General features: G+C 39.6%; 1 protein-coding gene across 1 annotated transcript in view; it reads right to left on the bottom strand.

Annotated features, from left to right (window-relative positions):
* Positions 1-1,596: 1,596 nt before the first annotated feature.
* Positions 1,597-14,920, bottom strand: part of Snx4 (sorting nexin 4) — a 37,953-nt gene continuing 24,629 nt past the window's right edge. Inside the window, exons 4-8 of the mRNA XM_023702205.1 lie at positions 12,918-13,067; positions 11,332-11,431; positions 9,383-9,528; positions 7,111-7,225; positions 1,597-2,782 (exon numbers count right to left, since the gene is read on the bottom strand). Coding sequence (XP_023557973.1) covers positions 2,735-2,782; positions 7,111-7,225; positions 9,383-9,528; positions 11,332-11,431; positions 12,918-13,067 — 559 coding nt within the window. The 3' untranslated portion in view covers positions 1,597-2,734. The remainder of the gene's footprint in view (positions 2,783-7,110; positions 7,226-9,382; positions 9,529-11,331; positions 11,432-12,917; positions 13,068-14,920) is intronic.

The raw sequence follows: 14,920 nt of genomic DNA, 5'->3' as shown, positions 1-14,920 counted from the left end.
ATTTTGGAATACTGAAGAGTACTGAATGTAGATTTTTTAAAAAAAAACACTTTGGCTATTACAAAAAATTATAAAATTTCTTTAAGAGTTATTTTTTATTTATTTATTCTTTTGTGGAACCAGGAATTGAACTCAGGCCCTTGCACTTGCCAGGGAAGCGCTTATTCCACTGAAACATCTCCCTGGCCCATAATTTTTTTTTTTTTTTTTTGCGGAACTGGGGATTGAACTCAGTCCCTTGTGCTTGCCAGGGAAGTGCTCATTCCATTGAGCCATCTCCTTGGCCCACAAGAGTTCTTTATAAAAGGAGTAACTGCTATAAACAAATCTCAAACTGGGGCTGGGACAGCATACCTGTAACCCTAAATTTGGGCAGCTGAGGCAGGAAGACTGCTAGAAGTTTGAGGCCAGACTAGGCTATATAGTGAGTTCAAAGCCTACGGTACATAGACTGTCTCCAAGAAGCAAATAAAAAAAAAGTTTTTCAAAATCAGTCTATCCAAGACTGGGTGTGGTGGCACTCACCTGTAATCCCAGCGCTTGGGAGGCTGAAAACGAAGGATCACTATGAGTCCGATCTATGGAGTAAAACCCTGTAGTCCCTGTACCAAATGCATTAAAACAACAAAGAAAATCAATCCATCCAATTATTCAGAAATATAGAAAAATGAAGTATAGTCTGTACATTTTAGAGGAGACAGCAGAATGTTTTTTCCTAAGTCATCTCTTTTCTCCTGTGGCTGCGGTGCTTATTGCATGCTAGGCAAGTGCTCTGCCATGGGGCTCTGGTGCAGCCTTCACTGAAAAGACAAGGTACTGCTCTGCTGTCCAAGCTGAACAACTACAGTCAAGGGATTCTCTTAGTGCTGGGACCACAGGTGCCTGCCAGGGCAGCTGGCCCTAACTGGCCTTCTAAAATTAGGTCTGCTGATAGGGAAAAACCTGAAACATTCAGTGTGAAGTTAGTTTGGAAGTCTCTTTAAGTTTCATTATATTGTTGCAGTATTTGAAAATTCAACTCAGGGTCCTGCCCATGGTGGTAGGTATTCTACACTGAACTATATCCAGCCCCAGGCTTTTGGCTTTTATATGCCAGTGGCAAGGGATTCCATTTCACTAGTTAAGAGATGATGATTCAATGGAATGAAATGTACATCCCTACAGATGACCTTTGCTTGTTATTTTCAGAAAACATGGTGGCACACACACCTGTAAACCCAGTTCTTTGGGAGGCTGAGGCACGAGGACTGCAAATTTGAGTCCAGCCTGGTAACTCAGCAACTTTGTAAGACCTTATCTCAAAATAAAAGTTCAAAAAGGGCTGAGGTATAGTTCAATGCAAAGGCCCAAGTTAAATATCCAGGATGATCCACAAAGCAAAAACAACCCCTCACCCTGCTAAAAACCACTGAATATCATACAAAAAACCCTACCTCATGTCTAATTTCCGTATCTTATTTTTAAAAAACCACCACTTGTGTGTATAAATTTATATAATTAAATATTTTAGAATGTATTACTTCATAGCACCCCATAATGATATATATGGATTATCAGGTAAAAGAAAGAACAATCCTCTGAAAATCAGCACAGACTTCATTTTTTTATTGTATAAGTTTGGCAAACAGCACAAAATTCCAGCAACATTTTACACATGTATAAAAGTCAGATGTTAAACAGCAGTGGGGACTTTTTTAAAAACATTGAAACAACAATACACACCGAAGATTCTTGCAAAACTAGCAAACGAAGGTGCCTGGCTTCAGAATAGACACCAAAGAAACACAACAAAAACAACAAATTCATCTTTACAAAAATCACAGCCAAGGAACAGAAAAGAAGATGTAGGGTGGAGGAGTACACGTGTCCACTACATGGACTGTACACAGGGAGATGTGACATCTTGTACCCTGAAATACCAAGTGCAGAGAGCCAAGCAGAGGAAATCAGGCTCATCACTGAGATTAAGAATTATCAGGGAATCAATAATGCTCAATTAAAACTTTCTATACAGCAATTCCTCGATCCTAACAATGCACCCCACCCCAGATCTGAGAATCTTTCTGTAGAGCAGTTCCTAGATGCTAACCATGTGTTCCACCCTGTCTGAGAAGCTGACACTTCTTTGTTGGCAGTATAAAATTTCTTACCAGTATCAAATATCAAAAATTAAAATTCTGATCAAACATAAACTGAAGAAAGGCATTTTCAGTATATGTATGTTACAGGGGCATCAACGAATGTGGAAGAAAATCTTAGATTTTACAATAAATTTCTGCTGAGCTTTGTTAAACCAAACAGCTCAACTATAAGGCAAGAGAAAATAACTCCCTCTAACTATTTAGGAGGTCTAAGCAAGAAAATAGAGGAATTCAATATCAGGAAAAGACTATGTGAACAGATCTGAGACAGCTGGCATCAAAAGAACATCTAGAAATTGACGTGTTGATATTCAGTCATTGGCCCACAAGCCTGATGGACAATCTATTGGTTTATATTATTAATTAACATTTTGGAATCAGCACCAATCCCCAAAACTTCAACTTTAATATGTATGTAATCTTTATTAAATACACCCTTTTTGTGCTATATAAACACATGTATAATCAAGTTAAACAAAGCTGGATTTAGTCAACATATATTTTTGTGATACTGGATAGATGGTAACTTAAATTCATTGACTTGTGCTTCTGTTTTGGGGCATTTTGATTGAAGAGAAATCCATTTCACAGGATTACATCTTGCTAAAGCATTCCTTAGCATTGGTCCAAACTTGAATTCCCTAAAACAAAAGCAATTTTAAAAACTCAATTCTGAAAGAATCCCAAAACCTAAGTATTTGGCTTAGCAGTACAGAGTACTTAGTTTTACTTTTTGGAATAATCCAGTGTAGTAAATACGGCATCATGTTAGGAGATGGCTAATATAAGCAAGTGTCTAACACTTCTGAAAACAAAATGTCTTGAATGAGATTATTTTTAAAATGCAGAAAAAATTCTTACAACTTGTAAATTGAGTTTTCAAGATTCACATCATAAACCCACTTATTTGTATAATTTCTATTTGTAAACCAAGTAAGTTTCAAGCAGTTTCTTTCAGTGTAATATGTGAAACAAACCAGAGAACTTTTTCAGCCTCAAAGAGTTAATAACGGAGTTCATAGCCAATTTGTGTGTGTGTGTGTGTGTGTGTGTGTGTGTGTGTGTGTGGTGGGGTGTGAAAGCTCAAGCCCGGTGCCCTACTCATTGCAAAGCCACTGACCACAGACCAGCTCCTGACCAAAGTCAGACAAAAGCTGATTCTGCACCAGATGACAGAGCCCAGCTCTGGGGTCCTGGCAATCTACATAGCAAAAAGCTGCACATGCCCTGACATACATGAACAAGAATGCATGTTTGTAAATCAGTGACAGTAAAGCTTAAGCCAGTGGTAAAAACAAAGCTACTTTTACAATAAATAAAACATATTATTCAGCAAATGCTAACTTTTAAGAAAGGAATTTTTAATACTTAATCATTAAAGTATATTCATATTTATTGAGGCCTCAAACAATAGAAAATATATCAAGAATCTTTTGTTTCCCTCCTCCTGATGGGATACAAAAGATAAAGAAATAAAAAGTAACAATCCTTTTTAATGGCTCAGACTGGCTGGGTGAAGCAGTATGCAGGATAGGGTGCTTTTTGCTGGAAGGGTAAGGTGGCCCCGTGTCCTGTCACAGTAGATGTCCAGAAGACGTGGAAAGGAGGTGCCCAAAGCACATCCCAGCGTGTGCCACATGACCCTGTCTTGTGGGGAGGAGGAACTGTGTTTTCTGCAGGCTGCACATCAGAGAGCACCTCGAAGGATGCACAGGAGGGTGTGCCTGTGGGGAAAAGCTGATGAGGTGCTCTGGGGAGCAAGGGAGAACTCCCACTTACTGCTGGAAGGGCCCTGGGCAATGCCAGGCCTACCTCTGAGCTACATCACAAAGCCCCTATTTTCACTTTTAAAATTTTAAGACAAGCTCTTGCTAGTGCTCAACTTGTGATTCTCCTGCCTTATCCTTGAATCATTTCAAATTTTCGCAATGAGCACACACATTACTTTTATAACAATTGAAATTTAAGTTGATAAAGTAATTGGAAAACCAGGTAAGTATTTTTAAAAGCTTCAGCCTACTTGATTTGATAAACCAGAAATTCACTATCAAAAAAGTTGCTCAGAACCTTAAGCATTAAAGTATAATACTTAGAAATATTATTCATTTAGCATTGAGAACTGAACCTAGGGCCTTTACACTGAGCCATATCTTATGCCTTCTTCTTTTTTCTTTTTTGAGACATGTCTGCTGTGTAGTTCAAACTGGCCTTGAACTATGTACTCCAGACTGGATTCAAACTCATAGCAATCCTCTTACCTCAGCCTCTTGAGTGCTGGGATTGCAGACATACACCACACCTAGCCATACTTCTTTATTTTTGAGATGGGGTGTTGGTAAACTGCAGTGCTGCCCTGATCTGGGTTCTAAATGGAGAGCTCTTGCCTCAGCCTGCCAGAGTGCTGGGATTATGTGCGCACCAGAAAGGCTGGCTGCTATTTACTTGTAAAATACTTTGGTACTATTATTATTTTTTAACAATAGCAAAGTTTTATTAAATGGAGGAAAAGAAACAGGTTCTATAGAGGGGAGTCTGGGCCAAATAAAAAAGTAGGAAAAGTAGTACATCTTACAGTATGAGGGTGGACACTGTGCGTTTTTTTTTTTTTTTTTTTTTTTGAGAGAGAGTCTTGCTTTTAGTGCAGTATGGCCTTAAACTCATGGCAATCCTGCCTCTACTCTGGACTGCTAGGATTACAGGTGTGTATCACCACACCTAATTTGTTATGCCTTTGTTTTGGTTTATTACTACTGCAATTTAGTCAACAGATTATATTCAAATGACACCTGGAGTATAATTAATTAACATTTGAACCAGGCAATAATATAAAGAAGCTGATACATTTTAAGTTAATATACAAGTAAAATATACAAGTTATAGAAATTTATCCAAGAAAAACAATATAATCTTGACTTCTGACACTTAAATTTTAAGTTTCTAAAGAAAAGACCACTGTCAATTTTCAAATATAGAAGTCTGCCAGGCATGTAGGCACACATTAGGGGTGGGACATGCACTCAGATTAAGATCACCCTAAGACTCCAGACTGTCTAGCCAGGCTAGTGGTGTCATCCATGCAAACTTGCTACATGACCTGCTTCCCATTGGATCAACGTCACCTAATTGGCAACACTTGTAATCTTATTGGGTGATCATAGTTTTGACCCATGTTGTACCCACCTTGTGATCTTGCTCTATAAAGCTTCCTTTGAGAAGCAGGCGTGTTGGTAACCCATTTGGGCCCCTCCTGTTTCTTAGGAGCTATTCTTGTTCCCCATTCCTTTTTTCCAATAAATTCTCCTATTTTCACCTCTACTGTTCTTTAGAATTTGTTCTTCGACTTTGGGGAGCCTGAACTGGGTGTATCTGACAACAGCCTCTCCCTATGTCATGGAGAGAAGCACCACTGAAGTTTGAGGTGCTGGCACTGTACCAGCCAAGTGATTACCAGTCACAACCTTAAGTTCTTAAAGAAGACCTGAAGAGCCACAGTACAAACTCCCTTAGGCATAAACATCACTCTCCCTAAATCAAACAGAGCCCATTTTCTTAGCTAGTGAGGGGGACAAACATCTCTGTGACTGTTGCTATGGGTGATACCAGAGAAAAGGTTAAGAAAAGTGATGTTTCTTAGGCAAAAAATAAAACTTGTGGCTAAGCTAAAACAGGAATTGTTTATGTGACAGAGGAGTGGCTGGGGAGCTCTGAGAGCCTAAGGACTGCCCTGAAGGCACAGATCACCTTAAGCAAACAGTTCAAGTCCAGAGAACACAGGGCTGAGAGGCAAGCTAGGTGCTAGGCAAAACGGTTTTACCTGACATCAACTCATTCAATGGGTAAATAAAGGCACCTGAGTGGTTGAGCAGTTCTTCCCTCACAGCTGGAGAGAGGGCCACCTCAGCTTCCTGTGTATTGCTTCTATCTTTTTTTCCCCATCCTCTCTTGTCCTTTCCCCCAGGAACTTCAAGAGCTGCACTGGACGTGGCAATATGAGTGTGATTTTTACCCCTCTGAGGGCTTCAGAAATACAGATTCCTTTTGTTGAAATATGGAAATTCTTAACCATGGTTCTCTGAGAGCATGCAATCAAATCACTTTATAAACTGGCTTGCTAGACAAACGCGCAGCACCAGTGTCACTCTGTGGCAGAGCACTTGCCTAGCACATGAGGAGGCACTAGGCTTAATCCTAGAAAAACAGGCATTGCTACCAGAAATGGTAGTTATGCTATGGCTCTTAGGTTATGAAAAAGAGTTCATGAAATACTTCTGGTTTTCTTTCTTTCTTTTTTTTTTGTGGAATCAGGGATTGAACTTAGGTCCTTACACTTGCCAGGGAAGTGCTTATTCCACTGAGCCATCTCCCTGGCCCATTAATGTTTTTTTTTTTTTTTTTTTTGGTGGAAGCGGGGGATTTAACTCGCCCCTGTGCTTGCCAGGCAAGCACTTATTCCATTGAGCCATCTCCCCAGCCCCTTCTAGTTTTCTTCATGGACTAGCATTTCAGGAAAATTTTGGTTACTGTTAAAATACTCCGAAGTCTCGTGTTCACATCTTTTGTTAAAGGAATCAGCAAATTAAAGGCTGATTTTGCCAGCAAAACATACTGGATCCCCACTCACCAAATAAAGTATACCCCATTTTTGAACCAAAGAGTTCCTCATTATTAGACATGGTATTCTGCAGTCCTGCCTGGAACATCATGCAACGAAAACACTGTTGCCGGCTGGCTGTCTTGTAAAGCTCAAGTTATAAACGGGGCACATAAACTTGGGATGGGAGACCAGTGCAGACACAGGAAGTGACATTTCAATGACAACACTTTTCTTTCAGTATTAAATAAGGAAATTAGGAAAAGTTCTAGAAGGGACGAATGAAAATAAAATTGTTTTTTGGTGCAAGTAAGAGCACTTAAACCCCTCTGTGAGCACCCTGTGAGCCCGGCAGTGCCTGCTGGCACCCACACCCACCTTTCTGCACATACTGATCTGCATGACAGCATAGCTTATGAGAGCCTCCTTTAAATCCCGGTTCTTTTGTTCTTTGAAGCGTTCAATGTCAGCCCAAGCATTTTTCACAAATTCTCTGAAAAACAGGGTATAATCAATATTCTTAAATTATACAGACTGTACATTATAAACTCAACAAACCAGTTACTGAGTTTGTGTTTAACTGTCTATAGAGAAAGAAAAGTTATTCCTCCATGTTATTTATTTATTTATTTTTTTGCGGAACTGGGGATTGAACTGAGTCCCTTGTACTTCCAGGGAAACGCTTTTTCTACTGAGCCATCTCCCTGGCCCTTTTTAAAAAAATGTATTTTGTACAGGGTCTCACTACACAGCTCAGACTTATAGTGATCCCCCAGTCTTTAGCCTCCCCAAAGTGGGGGTTATAGTTGCACTGCAACACGCCCAGACTAAAGTTATTCCTTATTTCTTTCCCTGAAATGAATATGGGAAATGCAGATACAGTTATCTATTTGTCCATTTTAATAATCTCTTTTGTCACAAACTGTACTTATTCCTATTCCTTTTTGACATGTTTGTAATATGTAGTTACATTCACACTGGGGAACTAGGATATAAATATAAAATTGTGTCCCATTTTCCATCCCTTTCCCTTTCCTTTCCTCCTCCTGCTTCCTTGATCCTCTTCCAAAATGTCTGTCTCCCTGTCTCATACCTTTATCTTTTATTTTACTCTATTTATACTTAGGGTTTCCCAACAAAGATAAACCATGGGGTACTTAACCTGCTGTGTTTGGCTAACCTCACGTAACATCAGGGATACAAGATCCATTCATTTCCCTATGTTGACTCGAACCCAGCCTTCCCTATGTGTGAACAACTCTCCACTGTGTGTACACACTATGTGCGCTTTATCTTTATCCATTCATCTGCTCAGGGCTTTAAGGCTGCAAACTGAACTGCTATCACCATGGGTGGTATGCAAGAGTCACTAGACTGTGTTGACTTGGACTTGTGGGGGAAAACCCAGCAGAGGAACAGTGCACCTTGGTGCATAAACTTAATTCTCAGCACAATCCTGTGAAAAGAATTAAGTTTGTGCCACTGTATTGCTGAGTTAAGTAGAATTTTTATTTTTAATGCTTTGAGGAATCTCTATCCTGATAGTATATTTTTCATTTAGAACAGATGTAGCTGGCTCCTTGAACCAGCTCCCAAGTCTTATAGGAGCCACAACGAAGTACTTTCCTGGCATGTAATGGCTTGTGTCTAGATGTCCCTCAAAGCCTGCAGGTGGGCCTTTCTCAGAGGTGGCCAGATCTACAGTGTGTGACGCTGTGACTGACTCGTGGTGCCAATGCGAGGCTCAAGGGTGCTAGGATTCCAGGTGTGAGTGCCACCGTCACTGAGTAGCCTGGATAAAAGGGGCAGGAAGATGCTGTTAAGGTCTCTTGTTGCTTTGCTATCTTCTACCCACCATGAACTCTCTGTAAAGCTACCCTGCTTTGGAGCTGGCTGATGATGGACTGAAACCTCTACAAACTGTGAGCTAAATAATAAATAAGCCTCTTCCCCTTTAACTCTCGGTGTCAGGTATTTTGTCTCAGCAATAAAAAAAAGTGACTGAAACTTTACCTCATAATATCCATTCTTGACAAAACAAATTATCAGCCAGGGTGAACACGCACATAGTTATGTGACCACTAGGCTTTGGGTGAGATGTTACCTGCCTGGAGTCCTAGGTACTTGGGAGGCTCACATGGGATGCTTGCTTGAGTCCAGGATTTCAAGACCAACTCAGAGCACCCACTCAAATTCTGACACGTGGTTTTCTTTTTAATTCTGTTCACGAAAATTTACTTTGACTTACTGGATGCCAGAAGTCCTACAAATTAACAAAGCCTTCACACTAACTTAGTAATGTAACAGTAAAGATAATGAGCCAAACCGGACAGCGGGGCTCCAAGAACTGAGTTTCTAGGAACATGGACAAAGGACAATCAGCTACCAATATAGAACTATATGTTAGGTTCATAAACCAGGTGCTCTCATAGGCAGAGGAAGCAAGGGCAACTCCATGATGATGTGGGCTGTGAGCAGGCCATGGAAGGACAATCAGATTTGTGGCGTGACTGGGAGAGCAAGGAGAGAGACAATGTGTAAAGAACAGAAGTCATGAAAAGTGCATACAAATAACTTGAAATCTCTATTAAAGCATACATTACTTGTCATGCTGCATATGCAAGTTTGCCCAACATCTCAGCATTTTTACCTGCCTTCCGTGTTTTTAGACTTTAGCTGCTGTTCCCCTTCACTGATCTGTTCTTCTAGCACCTTTATTCTGGCTTCTCTCTGCTCTGGGGCTTCTTGACCAAAGAGCTTGGTGGTCATTCCCTTCAAGGAGAACGTCCTCACAGTCTAAAGCGAAATAGCAGTGGGTGAATGGACAACAAAGCACTGTACACACCAGGAGCTGTCACTTAGCCCGGATAGGAAGCCATTCTGACACCTGCTGCCACATGACCTCAGCAGCCTCACAAAGGCAGGCACTGTGATTCCACCTCAGCGAGGGGCAGGAATCAGAGGCAGGAATCCATATGATTGTTTCCAGGGTCAGGGGAGGGAAGGATGGAAGTTGGTGGGAGATGGCCTCAGATTTCCAGATTTATAGGATGAACAGTTTTGGAGGTGGCTCTGCAACAGTGGGAATGTACTGAACATCTCTGAACTGCAGGTTAAAGTGGTCATGATGGTAAACTTTATGTTACGCGTATTTCACACACATACCCACAACTTGGGAATAGAGAGGCACTGGCCATTTTCCCTGACCTGACCGAAGTAACAGCTAGGGGAATGAGAACACTATTTCTTTTCTGTTTCTCCAGGCACGGTCTCATTCTGTATCCCAGTCCAGCCTTGAATTTGTGGCTATCCTCCTGCTTCAGCATTCTAAGTGCTAGGATCATAGGCATGTGCTACCACATCTGACTTTCAATACAGAATAGTCACAAGGGGGAAATTTTAATAGAACTTGATCAATTAAACTGCCACATGAAATATTAGACAAGTTATTTCTTATTGTATATTAGTGGTCATATTTTTTCAAAATTACTGATACAGAAGATAATACTTACTAGATGACTATGTAATTATTCCAACCAAAGAAGCATGTTTAAGCTCAGCATAACTCACATTGAAAAGTGTTGTCTACTAGTGAAGTAGACAGGCCCTGTAGGGCAGCCCCGAATGTTGAGTTTCTCCTTCTCCAGAGCTTAATGAGGGACACACTCCTCCTTGCAAGAGTAAAGACCCAAGACCATCTGGGGACTTTCTGAGTTTCAGGAATAAACTGCAGGCCTGGTCAACACACAGCTTGTTGTCAAAGGTCTCCTTTCTCAAATATCTATGACTCTTCATGGATTAGCAAGTGGGTAATCTACGTGACAAGCACTTTTATACCTGAACTACTTGTTAATTGTGACAACTGAAGGTCACTGAACAGTGGCCTCCAGAATGCATCTCTCACCATGGCAATGAATACAATCCAGTGAAGTAGTGGCAAAACACAGAGAAGACTTGAAAAATGACCTGCCTGAGCTGGCTGTGGTGGGAATAAGTGCTTCCCAGGCAAGCACAAGGGCGTGAGTTCAATCCCAGGTTCAATCAAAAAAAAAAAAAAAAAAAAAAAATTGCAATGATTCTCCTGCTTGGGGCTGGGGAGATGGCTCAGTATAAGGGCTCTAACTAACCCAGGCAAGTGCAAGGGTTCTGCAAAAAAAAAAAAAACCTCTCATAACAACATATAGACTATCTAGGTCTGGTGGCTGATGGCAGTTAGCTAGAGCCCTTACCTAAAGGCCTTCTCGTTGATCTATGTCTCTACTCCTTTTCTAGTTTTTGTTTGAGACAGTGTCTCACAAAAACACCTGGGCTGGGGTAAAATTCTCCTGCCTCGGCCTTCCAGAATACTGGGATTAAGATATATGACACCATAGCTGGCTTTTTTATTTTAAGACAGGGTCTACTGAGCTACAATCCTGTCTCAGTCTCCCACAGTACAGGGGTCAGAGGCTATGCCTGGCTTTGCTGATAGCATTTCTTTGACAACAACCAAAGAGTTATAAGATCACTCACAGATTCCCTTCCTGTGTAAGACTGAGTGTCCTGCACACTGCAACTATAGCCGACCTCACATCAGCCTTGTTGAAGAAGGACACTCACCCCCGTGGCCAGCTCCTCACACTGCTGCTTCTTGGAAGCGAGGTCCTGAGCAGCCGTCTCCAAGTCGTACTGCATGAGTTCATGCTTCCTGCAAACAGCCCTGGGGAGGAAAAGACACTGCTATGTGGCTTTCCCAACTCATCACGATAGGAAACCCTTTTCAAGTAGGAGAGGATGGCATTCACAATATCTTCTAGGCCCAGTACTTATGCATCCAGAATTTTCTTCCTTGGTACTGAGGGCTGAACCTGGCACTTACAAGCTAAGTACTCAACCACTGAGCTAAATCCCCAACCCCATTTAGAATTTCTACATTTAAACTATAGTAGCCAAACATTAAAAATTAAATCTACAAATTAAATATAAACTTTACATATACTTAAACAAAAAAAGGACTGTTTGTATTTTTTCCTGTAAACATACCATTAGCACATACTAACTTTTAAAAAAATATATAACATAAGAACTGATGCTACCATTTTAGGTAGCAACTGAATGTTTCAGAGTTGTCTTCCTTTTTAAAAGAAATGTCTAGCCTGGCATAGTGGTGGATGCCTGTGATTACGGCACTCTTGGGAGGCTGAGGCAGGAAGATCACTGAATTTGAGGCCAGCCTGGAGTACACAAGGAGTTCAAGGGCAGCCTGCACTACATGGTGAGATCCTGCCTCAACTCCCCCCACAAATAAATGTCCATCAGCTTTTATTATCACAAAAGCAAGCCATGCTTGCTATAAAAAAGGTTCTAATACAGAAATGTACAAAATTAATAAAGGAAGTTTTAAGATAAACCTTAATCTTCCCACAACCTATATCCAGGCACAATTCGTATTAGATGGTGTATATCCTTCTAGCATTCAGCTGGGCGTTTACAAATACACATGCCTGCATACCATGAACAGTTCTACATACTGTTTGGTTAGCTGTGTACCACAGGCATCTTTTCAGATTAATATGCATTAGTCATTTTTATTACTTTTAGGAACTACCTAGAATTCTACCATATTCAGCAACTTTCTTTTGTTTGGTGACTTGAAAATATCTTGGTGAAACTTTCTACACTCAAAGAATTAGAAGAAAAAAGAGTAACAATATGCAGATGTTTTCACAGCAGTTACAGCTTCATGGACTTACTCATCTGTTTTCCTAACAGTATCCCCTTTCATGTGACAGGAAAACTACATATGCCAAAAAAATGACTCATTTTTCAAAATCAAGCAGAAAAAACTACAGCAATGTTCTTCTTAATCAAATAGGGCTAACAGCTATTTCTGTTTGGCTCCACAGAAAACGCTATCAATAAAATAGATGAAAAGTTCTGATTTTGAGAACTTATAACCTTGATTCATAACCTGCTGAGAAGGCACACAAATGTGGGAAAAACTATAGAATAAAAAAGGCAATAAGCCAGCTTACATTTCTGTTCTTAGCACTCTACAACATGGTGAAATACAACTAGACTTCACTCATTATCTGAGAGAGATTCATTTAAAAAGTATCTTGCAATATTTTCATTTTACAGAAGCATATGCAACTCTGAGAATCAGCCATAGAGGCTACATACAGAATTTTTTAATTACTACTTACCGTAGTGCTTCTGCATAGAAAAGATACTCTTTTAATTGATCTGCATAATGTTCTTCATCTTCTAAAATATCATCAATAGAAGATGCATACCTGCTTAAAAAACACCACATTAATAGAGCAACTTTGACTGGGTCACAAAGCATTGATATTCTAAAGAAGTGCTATTCAGAGTGTGGGCCCCAGAGCACCTGCTACCTGTCAGCGACAAATGAGAAAGGTGACTATTAGCATGTAGAAACATGGATGACAATATGTAATTATGCAATGATTATGCCAAATTTCACCAAGTACAATGGCCTAGAAATAAAAGGAATGGATGAAGAAACTGCATGATTGGAACTTTATTCAAAGATATTATAAAAGGGCTATAACACCTATGAAAGGATGTGTCTGATGTAATTGATGCACACATGTTCTTTTGGTAACTATATATAATAATACCAAAAAGCTACAAAGGGAAAAATGAATAAACAAAAATTACAGAAAATCCCTGGAGACTTTCTTTGTACAGATCCTCTATAGCAGGCTCAGCTTCGACGAGGATGAGCCTTTACTGTTGTGTGACCCCATTTAAGTACCCAAGCCTTCTTTTCCAAACCCTATGAGCATACAGCTCGGCCCTCAGTCACCTTCCTTGACTCCTGGAGTTTTTACTTGAGGATCTTGGTCAACAATTCAGAACTTCATCAAAGTGATGTCCTCTCAGCTGGTTTTACTTTCTGGTCACACTGTAAGTTCTGTATGGCTGAGGGGCCATGTGTTCATACTGCTGCATCATAGAAGTTTGTCTTTAAGCTAATTCTAATTACTTAGAACAGAGATTAAAAAAAAAATACATTTACGCCTTCAGGCTTATTTCAACTAGACAGGTAAGCAAAGTTTACTGAAGCTGTAAAACTAAATACATAAAAAGATGTTAAGGTTTATTAGGAAAGCAATGTGCTTACAGTATTTATAAAGCAGGTAAAGTACATCATCTGTAATTACAAACTTACACCTACTGAGAAATTTCCTCCATATGACTGAAGAGAATTGATAGTCATTTTAACAAAACAGTAATAAAATCTGCCTTAGTTCATAAATTTATCACCCTAGAAAAGTTAACATTAAGAAAACATCTGGTATTCCCTTTCTGTTCTTCTTGCCCATGCTACCTCTTTGGCTAGCCATCAATTTTAAATTTTTATGAGGATCAATTCAACAGTATCTTCTATTTATGTCCTTTTGAAGAAATCTCTGCTTACTCCAAGATTACAACAATGTTCTATGTCTTCTACTAAAAGCTATACACTCAGCTTTTACTTGCATTACTGTCCTTTTCTATAAAGTGTGAGCTACAGCTCCAAGTCCCCCACCACAGACACCCAGAGTTTCCAGCCAGCACTATTTGTGATGGGACTACAGAAGCATGGGAATACTCCTGAACTGTTTAGTTTTACTTCAACACGTTATTTTTATAGCTATAACTTCACTGCCACGCTTGAAAGCAGGTAATAAATTCCAGCCTCATTCTTTGTCCAAAGTATTTTGACTGCTCTAGGTCCTTTGAATTTCTGTGTAAATTTTAGAATCAGCTCATTCATTTCTATAAAAGCCATTAAAATTTAATGGACCTTAAGAGGGGAAGAATAAGCATCTTGAATTTGAGTATTCTAATCTATAAATATGGTTTACCTCTTTTTTTCCTTTCATTTTGAAGAGTATAAACAAAAGCAAAAACAAATAGATGCAAAGACAGAAACAGGGTAACATACAATACATGTTACAGATTTTCAAATCAAGACTAGCAAATTAACAATGGTTGTCATATTACCTATTCTTATTGTCAGATCTGTGGCTCAGATTAACATATATAGTTATGCAAGATTGGACAAAAAATTGAATAATAACTCTTGCTTTCAATAAAACTTAATTACTGCTTCTGGTTTTCTTTAGTTTTTCTCAGCAATGTTTTATATAGTTTTCATGTTATTGCAAAGTTTTGTTTTCAAATTTTCATTTAC

Source organism: Octodon degus, unplaced genomic scaffold (assembly GCF_000260255.1).
Source record: "Octodon degus isolate 3935 unplaced genomic scaffold, OctDeg1.0 scaffold00147, whole genome shotgun sequence".
In the NCBI taxonomy this organism is placed as follows: Eukaryota; Metazoa; Chordata; class Mammalia; order Rodentia; family Octodontidae; genus Octodon; species Octodon degus.
Note: the sequence above shows the minus strand (reverse complement) of the source record. Positions and strands in the feature narration are given on the sequence as shown.